Source organism: Rhinatrema bivittatum, chromosome 3, assembly GCF_901001135.1.
Source record: "Rhinatrema bivittatum chromosome 3, aRhiBiv1.1, whole genome shotgun sequence".
NCBI lineage: Eukaryota > Metazoa > Chordata > Amphibia > Gymnophiona > Rhinatrematidae > Rhinatrema > Rhinatrema bivittatum.
Window position 1 is genome coordinate 509,444,664 of NC_042617.1, and position 17,254 is coordinate 509,461,917.

A 17,254-nucleotide genomic window follows, 5' to 3' on the forward strand; every position below is an offset into this window, starting at 1 on the left:
CTAAGAGGTCCATATTCAGATGCTGACTGGCTTTCAAACGGGCCGATACAGAAAAAAGTGCGGGAGAGCCGGCGAGTGCCCGTTCTCCCGACGCGTGCACAGGCCATTCTCCTGTGCATGCGATTTAATATCGGCCCGCATGCAAATAGGGCCCGCAGTAAAAAGAGGCGCTAGGTACACTAGCACGTCCCTAGCGCCTCCTTTTTGACAGGAGCGGCAGCTGTCAGCGGGTTTGACAGCCGACACTTATTTTATCTGTGTCTGTTCTCGAACCCGCTGATAGCCACGGGTTCGGAAAACGGACGCCGACATAATTGAGCATCCGTCTTCCAACCCGCAGGCTGCAGGAAGTTTTTTATTTTTATTTATTTTTAATTTTTTTTTTAATTTTTGGGGCCTCCGACTTAATATCGCTATGATATTAAGTCGGAGGGTGTACAGAGAAGCAGATTTTTCTGCTTCTCTGTACACTTCCCTGGTGCCGGCCGAAATTAACACCTGCCTTTGGGTAGGCATTAATTTCTGAATGTAAAATGTGCGGAGCGCACTGTACTGTATCAGGATATTCAGCAGTGCTTCTGCTTTGCTGAATGTACCCGGCTATGTCAAAGATGTATTGGTTTAAATCATTTCTAAAGAGAAGCTCACGGAGATTATGGTTCCTTCTTCTAGCCATTAAAATGTAGGGTACCTCAGGACTTTGACTTATCTCCATTGCTATTTAATATTTATAGGCAACCATTGTGGAAGGTCATTCAGGCATTTGGCGTGAGCCCCCAATATGTAATAATAGTATTAGTAATGTAAATGCAAGGTCATGAGTTGACTTTCCCAGGACAGTGAGTAAAGCAGAAGGTAGACACAGAGGCAGGTATTTGTATAATTAGAATATTTTAAGTGAGATATTTAAGCTTGTCATAAGTCTGTATTACAAAGAATTAAGCAGCTGAAATATAGAAAGAGAGAGAAAGGGGTAAGTGTGATGAGAAAGATGATGTGTATGTGAATGTCTGAGTGTCTCAGCCCAAGTTCTTAATGGTTCCATTGTTATATATTAAATTGTTAACTTTTAATGCTCTTCATTTGCATTTGCCTCTGAAGTACATACATTTTGCTTTTCAAATGTAGGTGTGACTCCCAGGATGAAAGGAGATAAATTTATCTCTTTGAAACACAAAGAAATGCTGGAGTTGCTAAGTCTGAAATGTAAGGGTCATGGATATTATAGCGTTATCCAGCAAATCATTGGGCTTAATCATGCTAAGCAAGCCTACCATATCGACAAGGTGTTGCGTTGGAGGTGGACCCTTGGGCCAAGGTGGGGTTGACGCAGCCCGTAGGTAAGGACCTACGGGTCCCCACCATCGGCAGGCAGAGTGGGCTGTTAGACAGAGGCCGCTGGAGCTTCATATACCAGCCCTTGTTCCTCGCTGGTTGAGCCTTTGGGTGCCGGGGCTGGAAGGACTTAGGTGGGCCTCTGTGTGAAGTTAAGGTATGAGTTGGTTCAGCCCAGTGACAGCAGGTGAGAGATGGTACAGTCTTACTTTGGACAAGGTAGTGTCCTGGAAACGTGGGCGCCAATGGAACAGAGGCAGACGTGGCGATCGAGCAAGAGCAGGCCGAAGCCTGAGTAAACCACGTCCAAGGAGTAAGCTGAAGAGGCGTTGAAGAACAGGCTTGAGTCAGGGGGGCAAGCAAGGCTGAGGTCTGATCACGGAGATAGTCAAGCGTAGTCAAGTGAAGCGGAAGTCTGGGTCTGGAGATAAGCAATAGCGTAGTCGGGCGAAGCAGTGGTCTGGGTCTTGGAGAGAGTCAATGGCGTGGTCAGGCGAAGCAGGGTCAAGTCCGAATAAATCAATCTGTGGGATGAAGCAAGGTAGGAACAAGGAGACAGGAACCAGGAACAACGAGGAACAGGAATGCAGAGAAGAGACAAATCTCTAGGAGGCAACGAGTACTCGACCAGCGAGGAGACTGTTGCAAAGGCAACGCTAGGGAGCGGAGCATGCACTTAAATACTGTAGCTGAGTTGACGTCATCATCCGGGGCCAGTTTCCGCCGCCGTCCCTACTTAAACATCAAAGGCGCACGCACCTAGGGAGGGGCATAGCGCGAGTAACAGCGTCTCTCCGCGGGCCACGCGGAGAGGCCCGACGAGAAGTGGTGGCTGGGCCAGTAACTGCGGCAGGGCCAGAGGCACTGGGAGAGGCCCGCGGACGGAGCTGACGGCCCACTGCTGCCAGCGAGGAGGAAGCAGGAACTGGAGTCAACGTAGAAAGGTGAGGGGGCCGTGCCGCGGGTCTGCCGCGGCCGGCACACGTAACACGAGGATGTGCAATTATATATTTCTATGGCTCCTAAACATGTAGAAACTGTCAACTGGTTAAACCAATATCTGGCATCAATTGTTGTGGGGATGCAAGTTAATAAACTAAAATTAAACTCCAGGAAAATTGAAGTATTGTAGGTGAGTAAGTTAAGGATTAAGGATGTGAATATTTCTCAAGTGTAGAATGCGATAACATGAGCACTGAAATGTGCAGTCTATTAGTAATTTTAGATTCATTGTTAAATATGGAAGTGCAAACTGTGGCCACTGTTAGGAGTGCTTTTGCACAAATTTGACTAATTTGCTACTTCACCCTTTTCTTGATCAGGTTGAGTTGACCATGGTAATCAATGCCTCAATCACATCTTAGATCATACAAATTGTAATACTAGGTCAGACTGAGGGTGCATTAAACCCAGTATCCTGTTTCCAACAGTGGCCAATTCAGATCACCAGTACCTGGCAGGATCCCAATAGATAGATCCCATGCTGTTAACACTTAGAGATAAATAGTGGCTTTCCCCAAGTCTACCTGATTAATAACAGTTTATGGACTTCTTCAGGAGCTTGTCCAAATTTTTTTTTTAACCCAGTTACGCTAACTGTCTACCACATCCTCTGGCAATAAATTACAGAGTTTAATTGTGCATTGAGTAAAAAATAATTTTCTTCTATTTGTTTTAAATGTGCTACTCACTAACTTCATGGAGTTTCCCCTAATCTTTTTGTATTTTTTGAAAGAGTAAACCAGTTTATATTTACCTGTTCTATTTCATTCATGATTTTATAGACCTCTATCATATCTTCCCTCAGCCAGGGGCAGGTTAGCCTATCGGGGGATTGCGCATCCCCCGATGGGCCGATCGCAGTGACCATGTGGTCTTCATCTCAGCTGCTGCTGAGATGAAGCCACAGGACAAGGCCTTTGGAGCTGTGAAAGAATTCAATCCATTGTGACTCGAAGCTGCTGCAGCCCGAGGGGATCTTGGCAGGGCCACAATGGAGCCCAACCCATTGCGGCCCAAAGAAGGTCTCAGCGGGTCCACGATGGAGGCCAACCAGTCACGGCCTGAGGGAGGTCTCAGTGGGGCCACAATGGAGCCCAACCCGATGCAGCCCGAGAGAGGTCTCGGTGGGGCAGTGATGGAGCCACGGCCAGAAGAAATGCCTATGGCCCAGAGTAGGCAGAAAGATGCATCTGGCAGTAGCAGAGCCACCACCTGCCACCTCCCCTCCTGCACTAAATAAGCATTGCAGGCGTGGCCAAGGCCCAGAGGAAAGGAGGAAGCCTGAGAGGGGTGTTTGTATAAGAGAAAATGTCTGCATGTGTGTATGAAAGAGCCTGTATATGTACATAAGAGTGCCTGCATGAGCATGAGAGCACTGCATGTGAGTATGAGAGAGAGAGCACCTGCATGTGTGCATGAGGGAGCGAGTGCCTGCATGTGAGTTTGAGAGAGAGCGACTGCATGTGTATAAGAAAGAGCAGCTGTATGTGTATGAGAGCTGCATGTGGATGAGAGAGAGAGTGCACTTGCATGAGAGCTTTTGGATGTGTATGAGAGAGAGCCTGTGTGTGTGAGCCTGACATGTATATATGAAAAAGAGCCTGCGTGTGTGAGCCTGGCATGTATATATGAGAGAGAGAGCCTGAATGTATGTGAAAGCCTGCATGTGTATGAGAGAGAGAGAGAGTGCCTGTGTGTCTGAAGGCGAGAGAGAGAAGATAAAGATTGTGTGGCCCCCCTCACCCAAATCCACAATAATCTCTGGGAAATCAAAAGATGCCAGGTATTTATTTTTTTAATGGTATGGAGAGCAGGAGATTGTCTAATTATTTATTGTTTTGAATTATTTCATGCCTGCTATTTAAAAATATTTTCTTGGTGTTTGGGAAATATTAGAACAAATTTATGTGAATTTTTAAATAATTAGGGGCCCAATATTGAAAGAGAGCCATTTAAGTAACTTGGCTGGCTATAACTTACCCAGGTAAATTACATGGTTCATTCAGTGGCACGGCTATGTCCCTGAATGTACGCATATATATTTGTACTTAGTCATATACGTTATAATCATCTAACATGGCTGGTTAACTTATGTGGCCAAGATCAAATATTACTCCTTAGCTGCATAAGTTATGCGACTAAATCGCTCTACCCAGAACGTATGCAGCTACATTTTTAGCCATGTAAGGGACTTATTTGGCTAAGCAGCATCCACTAAACATAAGCGCATATTCAGCGGCCACTACATAACCAAAAATTCCTGCTTATCTGGCTAAATAGCACTGAGCGCGCTTTGAATATTGGGCCCCCTATGTTTGTTGGTTATTTTGCCATATTTATTCTTTTCATTGTTTCAGTATTATCAATGATGTCTTATATCTCTTGATTTTAATTCTTGATGTTTGTGAGGAGTGGTTATGATTCTGTTTTTCCATTGTTACACTGTATAATACAGTTGGGCTTATTGTGGTTACCAGAGCATGTTTGTGAGCAAGAGAGAACGAGTGAGCCAAAGAGCAAGAGGACTATTTAAGCCAGTGGGCCTGAGTGTGAGTGTAAAAGAGAGCGATTGAGCCAGTGAGCATGTGTATGAGCAAGAACGAGTCGGTGAACACGTGTGGGAGCATGTATATGAAAAACCATGAGTGAGCCAGTGAGCATGTGTGTGAACAAGAGCATCAGTGTGGGTCACAATGAGCATGTCTGTGAGAGAGAGCATGCGAGCCAGTGAGCATGTACGAGAGAGAGCATGTGATCTAGTGAGCATGTTTGTGAGGGAGAATATAAGGGAATTTGTATGAGAATGAACATTGTGTTAGACAGAGAAGAAAGTCTGTGCATATTTCCTACCCCTTACTAATCCATGACAGTCTCAGGGTGACTGGAATCGTTCCCAGGTATGGAAAGAAGGGGATTTATTTTAGCTTTAATTTTAATTATTGGATGTTTGCTGTGTCTGCTAGTTTGAAATATTTTATTGATGTTTAGGAAATTAAAAAAAAAAAGTGTTATGTTCGTAATCATTGAATATTCTTTTCATCAGCTGTTTTGAAATATTCTTTTATGAGTTTGGTTTTACTATGACGACTGATGCTTTATATTTCTTGATGTTATTGTTTGATGTTTAGTGAGGAATGATATTTGTTTTTCCATTCCATACAGTCTGGCTTCGTGTGGTTTCAAGTTCAGTTTTTGTCTGCATGTTTCTATTTATACTTTACCAACTCTTCATTTTGTATTTGGTGAGGGTCTGTCTGTGTTTTACATGTGTGTCTGTAGCAATGCTTCCTCCAAGGAGTGATTAGGTGTGCACACATTTTTTTTGTGTGTGTGTGAGCAACAATTTTTAAAACAACAATTTCTGAGCGCCATTTCTGTATATAGCACAAAGAAAGATTTATGTGAGCAATCATGTAAAACCTGTGAGCAATGCTCTAAAATGTATGAGCAATTGCTCATGCGCTCATCTTAAAGGGAACTATGGCATGTAGTTTCTGTTCAGAGTATTGCCGGAGCTCTAGCGAGCGGTCCCACTTCCGGGAAGGTTGTGTGCCCTTGGACCACAGAACGACTGCAGAGGAACTCCGAGGAAGCGCCGACGCAGGCAAGACGTGTCCAAGCTCGGGGAAAGGGATAAAAGCTCAGGCCTACGATGGAGCAGAGAGTCCCGGGGAAGTGGAAGAGGCATCTCCTAAGCTAAGACTATTTGTGATTGCTGTAACTTTTGATTTAAAGCTGCTGAGGTAAGCAGACCTTTTTCTGTCTGTTTTCCGTTGTGCTGGAAATAATAAAATTGTCCTTTGAAGAAAAAGTTCAGAATCTAGATTGCTTTGTTTCCTGGCCCCTTCCATAAGTCAAGGACTGCTTGCACAGTATCACAGTAATTTACTTTGAAAACATATACAAAACTGCTACTTGGTTATCTGATCACACCTTTACATCCCACTTCTGCTTGAACAGCATATCTTGGGAAGACAGTAGTTATGGACAAGCTGCTCTGCGCAGCTTGCTTATCCAGTAGTCCATTCTCCACCTTGTAGAGCCAAGTTGTCTGTAGTTGCTCTGCATGTGCAGAGCAACTACTTTACATAGCAACTACTTTACATAGCAACTACTTTACATAACAAAAAACAAGTTATGGCTGATATAATCCTGCCTGTCAATGGGGGAAACAAGTTTGCTTACCTGTAAACAGGATTCTTCATAGACAGCAGGTTAAATTAGCCATATACGGTATTTAATACAGACTGCCTCCCTGAAGAGTTGACTACCTTGCTAAAGCTTGAGCTCTGGAAGAGACTGAGGGGCTCACGAGGCAGTAACCGCATGCCGGAGCTCCCCCACTGCACACCATTGAGAAGCACTGTTCTTGGGAATACACAGTGGGTAGTACACTGAGAAAACAAGCTGACTGAAAAATGTTTGTATTGTTGGATTTTGATTTATGTCTGTTGGTGTTAAAATAGATAAGTAACTACATTAAAACCATTCAGCTTGCACAATAAGGAGGTAATTTTAAAAGGAGTTACATGTGTAAATGTAATATACTGGTGGAGCAATTTTAAAAAGACATTTAGACGCGTAAAGTGTACTTGCACGCATATAACCTATGGATAATTCAATGGCATTTATTGGAACAATTTTCAAAATCCCATTTACACGGGTAAAGCACATTACTCCTGTAAGAACCCAATTTTAAGCACGTTTTTCAAAATCAGGCCCTATGTGTTACTGTTTTGAAGTTATGTCGAGCTGTACTTATTAAAAAAAACAACAACTTGATAAAATGAAAGCCTTACTTATAAGCACAATATAACCTACACCAGCGTTTCCCAACCTTTTCAAACCCAAGGCACACCTATAGGAAAAATTGTGGAAACTGCTATAAAGAATAGAATCACAAAACATTTAGATAGACATGGTTTAATGGGACACAACCAGCATGGATTTACCCAAAGGAAGTCTTGCCTCACAAATCTACATTTTTTTGAAGGGGTGAATAAACATGTGGACAAAAGTGAACCAGCAGATGTGGTGAATTTGGATTTTCAGAAGGCGTTTGACGAAGTCCTATATGAGAGGCTTCTAAGAGAACTAAAACTTAGCTCCTGCTTTCAGCGTTCTTTTTTTGCATCGGCCTCACAATGTTCAGCTCAGACTTGCTGGATTAACATTTTCACTAGCATGGAGCTATATAATCATACCCACTAAAATCTTTGCATATAAAAAAAAATGTAGAATTTACCTTTGAAGAAATTTAGGGCTGTAGCCAGAAATCTTCCTGATGGCAAAATGATCTAGAATTTTATCACTTTGAGTAAAATAAAAATTATTTTCTTTAACGTTAAAGGTGGTAAAATCTTTTATTGCAGAATCTTAGTGTATGTCCTTTTCTCTTTGTAATAAGCATCATTGCAAAATACATTTTTATTTCCCTGTAGGTGTTTACTTGGCTCCTGCTTGAAAATGTTTAACTTTTTAAAGTGCATTTTAAGTTTCCTTTTTTTTTTTTTTTGAGAGAATTATCAAGTTTTACATGTACAAAAATTAGATTGTAAACCCTCTGGGGATAGGTAAATATCTATAGTACCTAAATGTAATCTGCTTTGAAGTGCCGAAAAGTGGAATATAAAAATCTAAAAAAATATTAACAGCCTTCACCAAAACAGACAGTAATCAATGTACGATATTATAAGAAAACAATAAGCAAGATCAGAAATGAACATAAATTCAAGTCAAGCATCACCCCCTCTACATAAACAATGGATGTTTAATGCCTTCAGCCCCTGATAGTAAATTGTAATGTTGATGACACTTTTTTTTCCATAACAGGTACTCAGAGCGCAGTAATACAAAATGTGTTGGCATCACCATTGAGACCAGGCCAGATTACTGTCTGAAACGACACTTGAGTGACATGCTGTCCTATGGCTGCACCAGGTTGGAGATTGGAGTGCAAAGTGTTTATGAAGATGTGGCCAGAGATACCAACAGGTGAGATGGGCTAAGAAAACAAAACATTTCTCTTTGGAGCTCAAAATACAAAATCTCAGTGTGTATATCTTATGAACTTTTCAGTTTATTCCTAGAGGTCTGTTTTTGCATCAAATACATAAAAGCTCTATATTGAGAGCAAAGAGCTTACAGAGTATTGGTCTGTAGATAAATATGGGATGGTTCCAAGTTTGCTTCATAAAATTTTGTGTCCATCAAGGAGTAGATTTTATAGTATCTTGAAGAGAAAAACATTTTTGCTAGGGCCTCTGGGAAACCAAGGCCTTTTTAGGTATGTATGGGCACTATGAATTATTTGTCTTGTGAATTGTGTCCATTGCTTCTTTCAACATATGCAGAGTTTGTTTCTACCAGTTCCTCTGGTAGTGTATCTAGCAGATTGGCTACCCTTCCAAATCATTTTTTATTATTCTTTGTAATTCTGACTTACCCAGCTCCAACGTCACTACTTTTCCACTGTTTTCTAGTTGTTACAAAATTTAAAATGTTGTTTTACCCTTTGCCTGGCCGTGAGGACTCTTAAAATGATCATACCCCCATTTATCCTTCTGTTTTCAGCCCCTTTCCTATCTCTTGCTAAGACTACTCTACTCTTAATTTTGTATAGCTGCCATAATTTAAATGTACTTTCTTCATTTCTCTCTGCATATTGTACATTGCTGACTGTAGGAACCTTATTTCCCATATGTAGTGGTTAACTTAGTTGTGGGTCCCTGCACTCTAAGGAATAAAAGTGAAGTTTTGGGTTTTTTCGTTTATGAAAGCTATTTGGGGTGAGGCAAAGAAAAACATGAGCAGGGGGAAGAAGGCTGCCTAATGAAATTACAACACCCAAAAGCCTTAGTGGTCAGCCCCGGAAGTGCTGGCAGCAGGGAAGGTTAATCTCTGTATAAATTGAGGGGACTAGCAGAGCTCAGCAGAGGGAGAAAGTGGAGGGGAGAGACCAGTAAGCAGCTGGGGAAGCTTCAACATGGAGGGGGCTGCTGATGATGAGAGAGAGCCAGAATGGAACCATAGACAATTCTAGCCTGAAAAATAAGCTTAAGTGTTTCTTATACTTTAAACTGTATTTCAGGGAATTCATGATATGTTGTTAGAGATAATTCAGGAAAGGATTGCCTGCTTTACTCTAACGTACCAAGGAGAGAAGATTAAAGGTTGCAACTTTGGGAAGTTTGATTTTAAAATCCTGGCTTGAGGGAAAAAAAAAAGACCATGTCTCGAATTATGCAGAGAGAGCACAAGACTGCAAGAAAGCCAGAGTATTTGCAAAGGTTATATTTGGTTTGTTTAAACCCTGGCTTAAGAGACTGCCCTGAATTGTGTTTATGCCACACTAAATAGTCACCTGTGAGCCAATAAGTAAGAGAGAAAGAGAAAAGCAAGCTGCATGTGGGATTAGAAAAAAAAACACCCTGTCTTTAAAGGACTGCCTTCAGCTGTGCATGTACTCAGCTACATACTCCTCTGCAATTAACAGGTCGATACAGTAACGTTCAGTTAAAGATTGCCCGTCTGTAACGTGCTGGGAGCGCACAATACAGACGAGTAAGGCCATCCAGCGATACAGTCTCCAGTTTCACGTGTCCTTAGCGCTTTGTAAAATAGACACATAACCCTTTCCGCACCCAGCATGTAAATGAACGAAAAAGCTGTATAATGAAGGAATTAGCTATTCCCCTCCGATACTGTAACGGGCGCTGATATTATCTCCTTAGAAACCCGCTGTTTTGCCGCGGCCTTAACGTGCTAGTTTACCGCCTCCCCCTAGTAGGAGTTAAGACTGTGAGTCTAATAACAAATCCATCGACACCGCTTAAGATACTCAAAAACAATAAAACAATAAGCCTGGCACCCTCCTTGATGTAGTACGTCCCGGATGCCCCCCCCCTCCCCAGCGTGCCCGCCACTACCCCTTTCATCAGCTGCATCCACCCATTATGCCCCTCACGGGCATGTCCCGCTTCACAGAGCGCTCCCACTCAAATCCGTTCATGGGTATATACCCTTTCGCCCCCTCACAGCGCCATGCTACCACTGCGACCCGGCAGTCCCGTGAGGCCTACAAAAAAAAAAAAATCCCCGGCTCCCGCGCCCCCGCACTGGCCCTCCGACTCTACCCCCCTCCTCCCGATCGGGCGGGTAGGCGGCGGCGAAAAGCAAAAAAAACCAAAATCAATTTTTTTTTCTTCAAAAAGCGACATCACACAATGCATAAAATAATTTCTCCAGCCTTAAAGCGACAATTTTGTTTTTTTCCAAAAGCGACTTACTTTTGGGATCTGTCAAGATCCCAAAAGTAAGTCGCAAAAGTAACTTACTTTTCTGAAGCCATCAGGAACACGATCTTAGCTCCTCCGGACTAAGACGAAGATGGCCGCCTGCACGGGGAAAGCGTGCAATTGGCAGCTGAAGACGTGACGTCACGACGTTTGGCGTCACGAGATGTGACGTCACGTCTTCAGAGGCCAATTGCACGCTTTCCCCCGTGCAGGCGGCCATCTTCGTCTTGAGCTACGATCGTGATGGCTTCAGAAAAGTAAGTTACTTTTGCGACTTACTTGACAGATCCCAAAAGTAAGTCGCTTTAAGGCTGGAGAAATTATTTTATGCATTGTGTGATGTCGCTTTTTGAAAAAAAAAAAATTGCTTTGGTTTTCGCCGCCGCCTACCCGCCCGATCGGGAGGAGGGGGGTAGAGTCGGCGGGCCAGTGCGGGGGCGCGGGAGCCGGGATTTTTTTTTTTTGTAGGCCTCACGGGACTGCCGGGTCGCAGTGGATGCAGCTGATGAAAGGGGTAGTGGCGGGCGCGCTGGGGAGGGGGGGGCATCCGGGACGTACTACATCAAGGAGGGTGCCAGGCTTACCGAACCGTTGCTATTGCCTCTGCTCGCAGGTCTATTTCGCCGGCTTGCTGCATGCTTTCGCTTTGCTCGGCTCTGCTCTTTCTCCTCTCCCGTCTGTCTTCGCCGCTGTGCCTCACCTCCTCCCGGAGCAAGGGAGGAGGTGAGGTGAGGTACCAGCGCACCCAGGTTACTGTATAGGCGCTGTATTAAGCGCCTATACAGTAAAATGGGTTGCGCGGGCATAACTCTTCCCTAACGCTTTAAAGCCGCGGCATGCATTTGCATGCAATTAGAAGAGAGAATCGGGGAGTTAGTGAAGAGAACTGTGCGTGCGGGGAGGAAGGGTGCGCCTGACACTGCCGCACTGTTTCTACCGCGGCCTTACTGTATCGACCCGTAAGAGAGGTGCTACAGGGAAGCCAGGAAACTGCTAAGAGATGTACTGTATTTTGGGTTGATTTAGAACTGGCTGCAAAGGGCTGGTCTGAATTATGCATGAAACTGAATTGTACATTCCCGTAAGCTAAGGAAGGGGGCAGTTACAGGAAAGCCCAAGTTTTACCACAGATGTGCTAGGCTTTTGGATTCTCCACTTGGACAGTAGTGGAATAAAGGAATCATTGCCCAATTGAATGCTTCTGAGTGCCTTGGTTTACTTCATAACTAATGGGGTGTAGAAACCCCAGCAGTGTTGCTAGAGACTGAACCAAGTGTTTAAAGGCCTTCAGCTTGACTGAAATTCTTTTCTAGGGCTTGCTATTAAGGATTGGTGCTAGGGGAAAGTTGTTTTTTTTTTTCTTTCTCTTTTTACCCTAGTAGAAATGACTGTGTAGCCAGGGAATTATGATTACTGAAAGTTTGGGAGTTATGCCAGCAAACGGCAGCCTGTGCTGATAGAATGCCTGAACATGAGAGTCTCTAAGAAGCCTGCTAGAAGATGGAGATGATTGCTGAAGTTCCTAGTGAGCTGGGCTAAGGTCACCTTCAGCAATTAAATGAGTAATTACTGCACTGACCCTAAAGAGCTGGAAATGTTGCATGTCCCAAGTGAATTGTAATTCCTGCCTTGGGGGGAAAATGTAAGACCTTCTAAAAGAAAAAAAAATTGAGGAGCTTGCATGTGGACTGTTTTTTGTGCTTGGAAAAGATAAACATTACTGTTTGGAAACAGCTATTGGTGCTGGACTCTAACTGAATTCTAACACTGAGTGCTTCATTTCTCAAGCAGAAAGATTTTGGAGGAGAATGGCACTCCAAAGGACCTACACTGAAGTACAATTGGGACAAGGAACAGTAGGGGAAAATAGGCGGAACCATGCTCCTACTCAGGCTGTATATAAAGCTGGAAGTAAGCAGTGAGGAAAGGATAGGAAGCTTTGGTACCTCTTATACTGCCTTTTTCTCAAGGTCTAGAGCACTGGATCTGCCCAACCCTAATCCTAAAGCCTTCAGCCTAATGAAGTGTGACTGCCAGATTGCTTTTTCCCTCAGGTGTAAATCTTACATAAGTGGCCCAGTAATCTGGTAAACTGTCCTAAACTTCAGTGACTCAGATTGCAAGTATTAAGTAATAGGCCACTCCAGTAACTAAGGGCCTCATTTTCTAACGCTAGCGCACGCTTGCTCTATCAGCGCAAGCCTGCACTGCTAGCGCAAATGTGCGCTAGTGTCATCGGGGCAGAGTCGGCACCAGAAGAGGAAGAGTCGGGGCGTCACCAGGGCCAACCCTGCGAAGAAGGCGCAGACAGCGAAAAGGTAAGGAGCCTTTTCGCTGCCTATTTCGCGCCCAATAACTACACCTTCCGCATTTTTCTAAAGTACCGCAGGCCTGCGATACTTTAGAAAATGAGGCCCTAAGTTGGTAGATGCTGTGCATTGCCATGCTGAAGGTCTCTGACTCGATCCCTAGATTGGGTCTTTTGCTCCCTGTGTTGGCTGGAGCTGGGGATGAGGCATAGGCAGCATTCAAAGCCCCTGGAATGTGGAGGGAGTCATGATCATGATAGCTAATGGCTACATTCAGGGCCCATGACTGCAGGGTTCTGGAAGGAGCTCTGGTGTATGTCTGCGGCCCAGGAACATCACTGCAATGACAGAACTAAACGTAAATTGGGCGGGTATATAAAATAAGGGAAAAAAAATCTCCAGCTAGCTGCAGATGATGGCTGATGATACTAGGTTCTCCCAGGACAATCAGTATGGTAGTCCTCACATGTGGGTGACGTCACTGGATGGAGCCCTATCACGGAAAACTTTTCTGTCAAAGTTTCTAGAACTTTTGACTGGCACACTGAGCATGCCCAGCATGCCATAATCCCTGTAGCCACAGGGGTCTCCCTTCAGTCTCGTTTGTAGCAAAAAGTGCGAGTGAAGAGGAAGCTCCATGGAGGCCAGCTGAGGCCTGTAGCCCCCCCTTCCAGTTTTACCAGTGCCTGCACCTTTGGACGAAGGCCAAGTACTTAGGGACACATCCCCTGTAGTATACAGTGAGGATGAAGGACCCTATGACCACAGGAGGGATGATCCAACTGAGTCCTCCTCAGAGTACTCTGATGGTCTCTCATCGGACCTTCTCCTTCAGATGAATGAAGGAAGTCCCTGCCTGAGGATTTGACTTTCGTAGGGTTTGTAAGGCTGATGGCGTAGGCCATCCCATTTCAACTTTAGACAGAGGAGGATGCCAGGCACAAAATGCTTGAGATCATTCAGTTCATGGAGCCTCCTAAGGAGATCGTGGCGGTCCCAGTACACGAGATCCTCAAGGAGTTGCTGCTGAGGATATGGGAATACCCCCTCACAGTGCCTCCCATTAACAGGAAAGCAGACTAGTCTACCTCGTCCAGAAGGCTGCCGGATTCGATAAGCGTCAGCTGCCTCACCAGTCAGTGGTGATTGAATCTGCTCTCAAGAGGGCCAAGCACTCTCAGCCCTATCCCTCTGCTTCCCCCGGGGAAGGACCACAGAGCGATGGACGCTCTTGGGAGGAAGGTGTTCCAAGGCACCATGCTTATTGCCTGCATCATTGTTTACCAGGGCTACATGAGCCAGTACATGCAGGACATCTGGAAATAGGTGCAGGAAAAATGCTGCTTGCAGAAATATTCAATCCCTTCAGACAAGTACTTAGTAGAACCACCTTTTGCTTCAATAACAGCTCTAAATCTGTTAAGGTAAATTTCTACCAGTCTTGTACACTGTTGGGGAGTTTTGTTCTCCCTGGACTTATCAGAGGCCTATCTTCACATCATCATCCAGGAACATGATCAGAGATATCAGCACTGGTGTGGTCTGTGGGAATATTTTCAGTTCCGAGCTTTGCCTTTTGGTATAGTGACCACCAAAGGGATGATTGTGGTGGTGGCATCTTTCAGGTGCAAAGGTATATAGTCCACCCTTGCCTAGCCAATTGGTTGATCCGGGTGCAGTCAGCTAAGGAGGCGGCATGCGTGTCTCGCCGGGTGGTTTGGTCTTAGAAGGTTTGGGCTGAGTGTTCAATTCTGCCAAAGGTTGGTCACCAACCTACTCAATCTCTGGAGTATCTGGGAGCACAGATCGATACTCTGATTGGACAAGTGTTCCTTTCTTACAAGAGAGTGTGCAAGATACTCAAACAGATTTAGTGGTTGCTGGTTCTGCTGGCTCCTCCTTCGGCAGGTACTTGAGCTGATGGCAGCAACTCTGAATCTGGTTCCATGGGCCAGAGCCCACATGCAGCCACTCCAAGCATCGCTTCTGTCCTGCTGGTCTCTGCATTCCCAGAACTACGGTGTGTGGCTTCCCCTGAGTCTGGTAGTGCATACAGCACTCCACTGGTGTCTAATGCCCTCCCATCTTTTGTGAGGGGTCAGCCTAGTCCTTTAATTTTGGTTTCCTGGGATGATGGTGGTGAGCCTTTCAGGTTGAGGGACTCATTATCAAGACTAAGTGGTTCAGGGTCACTGGACCTTGGAGGAAGCATTGTGGTCCATCAGTTGGTTGCAAACCAGGGCTATTCATTTGGCACTTCTGCAAATGTGAATCAGCAGGGGGGAACAAGGAACTGGGAGAGAGGTCTCGGTAGAGACATTGCTCTTTTTCTCCTGGGTGGAGGAGCAACTAGGCTGCTAGTGTTAAGTGATTAGTACATTTTAGTAAATGAAATGAAATATCTCTGTGCTGGAAAATGTAAAGGTAGACTTTCTCAGTCGAAATCTGTTGGGCTCCAGGGATGCCTTTCCAATGATCAGTAATCAGTGGAGTCACCCACTGATGGTTTTGCTGGCAAGGAACGCAAAGCTAAGGACGTTTCTTCAATCAGCAAAGGAAGCCAGAGTCAATGGTTGTCAATGGCCTAGTGCAGCTTTGGCTGGCTAGGGAATTACTGTGTGTCTGTGTGCTGTGAGCCCTCGTAGGCAGTTTTGCTGTGAAGGATGGAAATGGAATGCAATCAGGTTATCCTGATTGCACCAGATTGGCTGCGCTTGCCATGGTGCACAGATCTCAGGCGTCTGAAGGTGGACCATCCCTCAAGTCTCTCAGGGTCACAAGGACTGTTGTCACAGGTGCCAGTGGTGCTGGACAACCCAACCCCATTTTGTCTTATGGGCCTGGGTGTTGAGAGACGGAAGCTCTCAGCAAGGAATACTCTTTTTCTGTGAGTTTGACTTTATTGAAGTTAAGGACATGGTCCACTTTGTTGGCCTACATCCGCATATGTTGAGTGTTTGAGATGTGCTGTGAGGCTAGATTTGAATTCATCTAGTGAGCCACTGTTCCAGGTATTCCGGCCTTTCTTCAGGAAGGTTTGGACAAAGGGCTTGTCCTGTGTTCTTTGCAAGAACAGGTAGCAGCTATATCATGTTACCAAGGATGTTTGAGTGGTATCTCTATAGTGGCCCAACCGGATGTTTCTTGGTTGTTGAGGGGTATCAAATGATTGCAACCTCCTTTTTGGCCTATTGTTCCACTTTGGGACCTTGATTTGGTTTTAAGGACTCTGGCAGGAGCTCCATTTTAAACTTTTGGAGCAGATTTCTTTAAAGGATCTGTCCATGAAGATGGCCTTCCTAGTGGCTATTTGTTTGTACAGAGGATTTGTGAACTTCAAGCCTTGTCTGGTCTGGATCTATTTTTGGTGATCTCTCGACGGATGGTAGTCTTCCACCTAGTTCTGTCTTTCAGCCTGAAAGTAAGCTTGGTGTTTCACCTTAATCAGGCAATATCTCAGCATTCTCCCAACGCGTTTGGATGTGTAAAGGCTTCTCCTTTGTTACTTGGACGTGACTAATGAGTTCCGCAAGTTTGACAGACTGTTCTGTTTGGGGGAGTCTACGTAAAGGGGAAGCGGCCTCTAAAGCTACTCTGGTTCGCTGGATAAGGGAGGCGATTGACTTGACTTATATGCTGTAGGGCTAGCAGCCTTCTGAATTGGTGCAAGCGCATTCTACCAGGGTGCTGTTGGTGTCCTGGGCAGAGGTGCAGGTGCTCTCAGTGGCAGATATTTGCAGGGCGATTGCTTCATTGTCATAGCACGCCTTTGTGAATCATTACCAGCTAGACATGTTGGGTGAGGGAGGGTACGGCAGATGGTGCCAGGGTTCTTGGGGCAGCTCTTGCTTCCGCCCACCTGCCTAGGTAGAGCTTTGGTACTTCCCACTTGTTATGGTTTGGATTGGTGTAGCAGGATGAGAAGGAAGGAGAAATTTTCTTACCTGCTAATTTCCTTTCCATTAGTCTTGCTAGACCAGTCCAGGACCATCGTGGGAAGCGAGGCTGTATTATTTCAGACAGTTCATTTTAGCTATCTGGTTGAGAGCCTTAACCTTGCATTGCCTTTAGTGTTGGCTGTCCTTTTTTCCTTTTTCCCTTCTGTTGTAGGTTGCAGGGAAACATCTTCTCATTTGTCTGATTGAAATTTGATTATTCTTCAATTGATGGGGTCCTGAGCCAAAGCTTTGTCAGAAGAATACTGGATTCTTGCTGCTAGCACCACCTCCTAAGTAGTGGCTGTGATGTCACAGAGGAAAACAATGTTGTCTGCCTCCATCTGCTGGTAGGGGGAAATAATCCACATGCTAC

General features: G+C 44.9%; 1 protein-coding gene across 4 annotated transcripts in view; it reads left to right on the top strand.

Annotated features, from left to right (window-relative positions):
* ELP3 (elongator acetyltransferase complex subunit 3) overlaps positions 1–17,254 on the top strand; it is a 466,764-nt gene that overhangs the window by 145,706 nt on the left and 303,804 nt on the right. For all 4 annotated transcript variants that reach the window (XM_029596183.1, XM_029596182.1, XM_029596180.1 and 1 more), the window contains exon 8: positions 8,170–8,331. In XM_029596183.1, coding sequence (XP_029452043.1) covers positions 8,170–8,331 — 162 coding nt within the window. The remainder of the gene's footprint in view (positions 1–8,169; positions 8,332–17,254) is intronic.